The sequence below is a fragment of the Bos mutus genome, chromosome 29 (genome assembly GCF_027580195.1).
Source record: "Bos mutus isolate GX-2022 chromosome 29, NWIPB_WYAK_1.1, whole genome shotgun sequence".
Taxonomy (NCBI): Eukaryota; Metazoa; Chordata; class Mammalia; order Artiodactyla; family Bovidae; genus Bos; species Bos mutus.
Window position 1 is genome coordinate 25,101,499 of NC_091645.1, and position 6,000 is coordinate 25,107,498.

Here is a 6,000-nt window from a genome sequence, read left to right on the forward strand (position 1 = left end):
TCCCAGCAGCAAGTATAAGTGTTCTTTTCCCCAAAAACCTCCCCATAACTGATTATTATCAATCTTTTTACAATCTTTCCAATCTGATGGCTAAAACACATAAAAAAATGCTTTTTATCATTTATTGTCTCATATTTTCTCTTTTGTGGGTTGCCTTTTCATAGTCTGTTCTTCTAATGGATTATGTATCTTTTTTCCATTTATACATTAAGAAGATTAAGCCTTTCTTTATATACAGATTTTTCATCACAAATAAATGTTGTATATTATATAGATAAAAATGTATTACTTCTCATTATGCCTCAGGGCTTTAAGGACATCAGTTTCATTTTTCATGCAGAAAATTGAGGAGGATTACACATTTCAATATAAAGAGCATTTATTTATTATGAAGTTTATTCAGCAATTAATTTCTGTGTTTTTATGACATGCAAAGCATTATGCTAGGAACACAAGACATCAGTGTATATCCTTTAGGAGCTTAAGTCTAATGGGGAAGCTAAGTCAGAGACAAAGAGATACTTCAAGTGATAACTGAAGCAGTATATGATGCAACGGCAAAAATTGGTGACCAAGAGTAGACAACAGGAGGCACCTTGTGTTCATGCCGTTTTTGCCTAAATCCAAATCAGAGTAAAAGCTAAAGATGATTACATAAACTCAAAGCTTTATTTCAGAGCCAACGGTCTCCAAAGTGAGGAAGCACACTCAAGGCCAAGCACTCAGTAACAGAAGAAAATGTTGAAGCTACTATTATAATAACTTCTGTATTTTTTAGAAAGGGGGGAGGGAAAGCCACAAAAGTTTATAAATTTGTCTTCTTTAATCTTTATGAGTTTTTAGTCCTGGAAGACTCATGCAATCTGTATATCAAGCAGGTCACTCCTCATGGTCTGTTTACAAAATAACTTGCTAAGTTACTTCTGTCGTGTCTGACCCTGTGCGACCCCATAGATGGCAGCCCACCAGGCTCCCCCGTCCCTGGGATTCTCCAGGCAAGAACACTGGAGTGGGTTGCCATTTCCTTCTCCAATGCATGAAAGTGAAAAGTCCCCAAGTTCTTTTTTTTTTTGATCAAAAAAGCTTAGAGGACACAGCTGTAAGTTATGTTCTTTGCTCTAGATATCACTCCCTCTCAAAATTCTGCGGTAAGAGCTACAGGTGAGAAAGGAAATGACCTGCTTTGGGAGGAGGTTAACTTCAGGGACAGTCACATAAAATGTTTACAGAAAACAACCATGGAGTCCCAATGCAAAGGTTAAAGCAAAGTTTGTCGCGATCCCACATCCTCCTTAGAAATTACTTGCTGGTTAGCTTACAAAATGTTTTTTTAAGTTTTCTCTAGTTGTTTCCTTTTTACCATGTTGAAAGGAAAAATCTTCTTGAGAACAAGGTCCAGGTCTCAGATTTCAGGTTGGCTGTATGATGGTAGCTAATCATCTACCTGATTTAGGGCTTCAGTTTCTACATTTGTAAAATGAAAGGAGGAGATCAATGTAGCTATAAAGTTACTTCCAAATCCATGTTTACGGTTCTAAGAAGAGCTGTTACAGTAGTTATTATTGACATGTGTACTGGTAAAGGCATCACTGCATAAACAAACACCCTTCGTGGCAGTGGAAGCCTAACTGATAATATGGCTACCTACAATATTAAGGTAACAGAATAGACTGAGCAATAGACACCAGCAAACTCATATGAGTTTTCATTAATCATTCACTCAGGGAAATGTAAAGAACACCTACTATATACCAATCAGGGTATTAGGTACTTAGGGATAAAGGATGAATAAAACAAAATTCTTGCTACAATCTATTCATTCATTCACCAGGTGTTTCTTGAATGCCTACTCAATGTGTCAGTCACTGTTGGAGAAATACCTTGATATGGCCCTGAACACAACAAACACAGTCCAAAATAAGAAAAAGAAAAGGAGGGGCTGCTGCTACTGCTAAGTCGCTTCAGTCGTGTGACTCTGTGCAGCCCCATAGATGGCAGCCCACCAGGCTCTGCCATCCCTGGGATTCTCCAGGCAAGAACACTGGAGTGGGTTGCCATTTCCTTCTCCAGTGCATGAAAGTGAAAAGTGAAAGTGAAGTTGCTCAGTCATGTCCGACTCTGTGCGACCCCATGGACTGCAACCTACCAGGCTCCTCCGTCCATGGGATTTTCCGGGCAAGAGTATCGGAGTGGGTTGCCATTGCCTTCTCCGAAAGGAGGGGCAGGGATACCAAAAAAAAAAAAGACTTGTAGCTAGCTGAATACTCTCCTCCACAAGGAACAGAAAAAGCAGAACAAGATATTACAAAATTCTATAAGACAGCTATGAATACATGTGTGGTGATTATTATAACAAAGTCCCCAAGTTCTTTGATACTTCTCCATCAAAAGGAAAGAATCTATGTCCCTCCCTCTCAAATCTGAGCTCTCTGACTACTTCAATAATAAAATACCACAGAAGTGACACTCGGTCAGTGATACTCGGCAGGCTCAGGCCTCAGAAACCGGCAGCTTCCTCTTTCTGTCTCTTGAAATGTTCACTCTTGGAGCCCAGCCGCCATGCTGTCCAGAGGCCCAGGGCATGTGCAGGTGTCCCTGCTCAAAATCATCATGACATGTGACTGAGGGTACCACCAAATGATACCAGCCTGAGTCATCCCAGGGGACAAGTCTTTCCAGCAGAGGCTCCGGACATGATGGAACAGAAACAAACCATCCCTGCTTTGCCCTGGCCAAAATCCCGACTGCTATGATTAGGGATGATTTGTTACACAGTAGTAGATGATTCGGAGAAAGCACTGGCAACCCACTCCAGTACTTTTGCCTGGAAACTCCCAAGGATGGAGGAGCCTGGTAGGCTGCAGTCCATGGGATCGCTAAGAGTCGGACATGACTGAGTGACTTCATTTTCACGCACTGGAGAAGGAAATGGCAACCCACTCCAGTTTTCTTGCCTGGAGAATCCCAGGGACGGGGGAGTCTGGTGGGCTGCCGTCTATGGGGTCACACAGAGTCGGACACGACTGAAGTGACTTAGCAGCAGCAGTAGATGACTGGAACACAGTTAACATATAACAGGTATTTCTCACATGGAGATATCTTGAATCCAATTATTTTTTCTAAATAGTATATAAGTACCATTAAAGTTAATTAACTAAAGAGAAAACCAAGATCTAGAAAACTGTATTTAAACTCTCATGAGGCTCAAAATCCTGATGATTATCAAATAAAACAAAGACAGAAAGAGAGATTGGACAGATAACCTTTAAAATTTCTCATGGCATTAACAAGTACTCTGTATTAACAGAGTTAAGTATCCAAGTTTATTCACTGGGAAATTATTTACAGAGTATGTTAATGACATTAAATGCTGAGAAGAAACATAAAGGAAGGAAGGGGGTTAGGGAATGTTGCAGATAGTGGTTATGATGGGGAGGGCCTGCCAACATTGCCATGACATTTGTGTCCAGACCTTACAAAAGTGGAGGGAGTAAGCCATGTGAATATATGAGAAAAGAGTTTTCCAGATAAAGCAAATAGTAAGTACAAAGGCCTTGGGGCCAGTGTGGCTTTGGTTGATTGAGCAAGAAAGCAGTATTAATAAAAAATGAGGTCAGAGAGGAAACTGGGGGCCAGAGAGTAAAGGCAAATCTGGTAAAAACCTTTCATCTGGAATCAGAGGAACCAAATTCAACCAGAGCAGGAATGTTCTTGTCTGTTTTGTTCACCAATTAATCTCCAGCACCTGTAACAATGCTTAACCCCTGGTAGAAGGAATGAGGTCTTGGCTCTGTCACTTACCAGCTATTTGACTTTTAACAAATGACTCCTCTTTTTTTTTTTTTGGCCTCACCACAAAGCTTACAGGATCCTCAGTTCCCCAACCAGGGAATGAACCTGAGCCATGGGAGTGAAAGCACTGAGTCCTAACCACTGGACCTCCAGGGAAATTCCATGACTCTCAACTTTTTGAGCCTCAATTCTAATCTTTAAAACTGCAGCAACAATCCCTCCCCACCTCACAGAGTCACAGTGAGGGTTAAGAATACAGAAGTATTTTGCAAGCTGCAGAGCATCGTATATAGGTAAGATCTTTACGTTATTATTGAAAAAGTTAATAGCAATTATTATTAACAACAACAATGATTTCTACCTTGTCCCATTTAATCCCAACCTCTGAATTATGCTCTCCCTCCATGTGGCAGGGAATTCAAGCAGGGCAATCTTTCCTGAAGCACCAGGTAATGAAGTTTAAGCACTTAAAGGCTTCTGTAAATGAGTGGTAGTAATTAAGATATGATAATTATTCCTACTAACTTTTCCTTGAAACTCTAAGGGGGAAGAAAACAAACAAAGGAGACAGTTTCCACGTGAAGGTTCTACACTGTTTTGTAATATCTGGTCTGCTTGCAAACCTTTTTTATTCTATCAAAATGCAAGAACATTTGACAACTTCCCTCCTGTTTTGTTCCTCACTTAATCTTACATCAGCTTGCTGAAAGAATGGAGGGAAAAGGGAAAAATGAGGAACATTCTCAAGATGGCAAAGACGTTTCTTAGAGAGGCCAGCTAAGCCAATCAATCTCAAACTGCTTGAATCCCACTTAGGGACAGAAAAAATCTACTACCCAACTCACTCCAGCTGGAGACAGCTTCAGTTTTCTCATCTGTAAATGGGGATTCTATTACCTTCTTAAGGATGCTTCAATTCTGTAACTAAATAACGCACACAAAAGCATTTGGCATATATATGCTAAGAACTCACTAGACCCTGGCCGAACCTGAGTATTTTTCATATATTCAACAAATACTAAGTAAACAGCTATAATATGCCAGTCAGGACCATAAACAAAAAGGACAAAAATCTAGTTCTCCTGGAGCTAACATGTACCTCCTGTCACTCGCCATTGGCCCCTTCTGTTTTCTGAAACTACATCTGGCTTCCAGCACGACCTCCGCCACACACACGGAGTCCTTTGGGATTTTGCAGATAGCCATCACGCACCTCCCTCTCCACCCCGCTTTCTCTGGCCTAAACAAACAGCCTCAGATCTTTCAAGGAATAAGCAAGGATATGGCAACAGGGAGCTAGTACGGGGCTGGGTGGGGCGAAGACAGGTTCCCAGGCGCCTCGGCCGGAAAAGAAATGAATAGAACCTCACAGACTTCAGGCCAAGGTCACGAAGGGCTGGTCCAACTCAGGTGTGTCAGCTGACACCTCTCCCAGGAACGGCTTCCCTCCCCTCCCAGGCCCCACAGCGGTCCCAGCCCTACGGCGAATGCGGGAGAGCCGGTATGGCACTCACCCTATGTCTTCGCCTTTTCTTCCCGGTCGCCTCGGAGAGAATTCCCTGCATCATTCTCGGCGTTTCCAGGTTTCCCCCTCCCTGGATCCTGCCCCTCCGCTCCCTGAGGCCCCTCTGGGAGCTACCTCACACCCAAACTCTCCGTCTCTTCATCGCCTCGGCCACCCGCCGGGCCCCTGAGACGTTTGCGCCCATCCGCACTCACCTGCGAGCCCAGTCCCGGCCCCTCCATCTCCCCAGTGGCAGCAGCGACTCGACAAAGTGGCGGCGGCGGCCCGCTGGCCAGCCCGCCTCGAGCCGTCTCTACTCCCACTTCCTCCTGTGACTCCGCCTCCACCGCGTCCCTGGCTCGAGCGCTGCGCCGTCAATCGGCCTCGAAAGAGCCAATCCATGGCCTCCTTTCGGCTGGGGGCGGGACTCTCACGCCGCCAGGGAGGCTAGTGGAGAACTGCGAGTCGGAGGCCCCGCCCACGCCCCGCCCACGCCGAGTGCTAAGAGCCGCTGGCCAAGGCTGCGCACTGCTTGCCCAGGTAGGTGTCCACCTGTCCCCATGCCTCATTCTGCCGCTAGTGTACGTCCAGGATCTGGCGGTTATTCCAACGTCAGCCACCATCTGCAGAGTGCAAATCGGGACTTGGCTGTTTAATACCTAGATGGCCTTGTGAAACCGTCTCTTAACTTTACCTCAATTTTC

At 44.2% G+C, this 6,000-nt stretch overlaps 1 protein-coding gene across 1 annotated transcript in view; it reads right to left on the minus strand.

The window, feature by feature from the left end:
- ZDHHC13 (zinc finger DHHC-type palmitoyltransferase 13) overlaps positions 1–5,632 on the minus strand; it is a 51,154-nt gene extending 45,522 nt beyond the window's left edge. Inside the window, exon 1 of the mRNA XM_070365063.1 lies at positions 5,512–5,632. Coding sequence (XP_070221164.1) covers positions 5,512–5,538 — 27 coding nt within the window. The 5' untranslated portion in view covers positions 5,539–5,632. The remainder of the gene's footprint in view (positions 1–5,511) is intronic.
- Between the last annotated feature and the right edge of the window lie 368 nt (positions 5,633–6,000).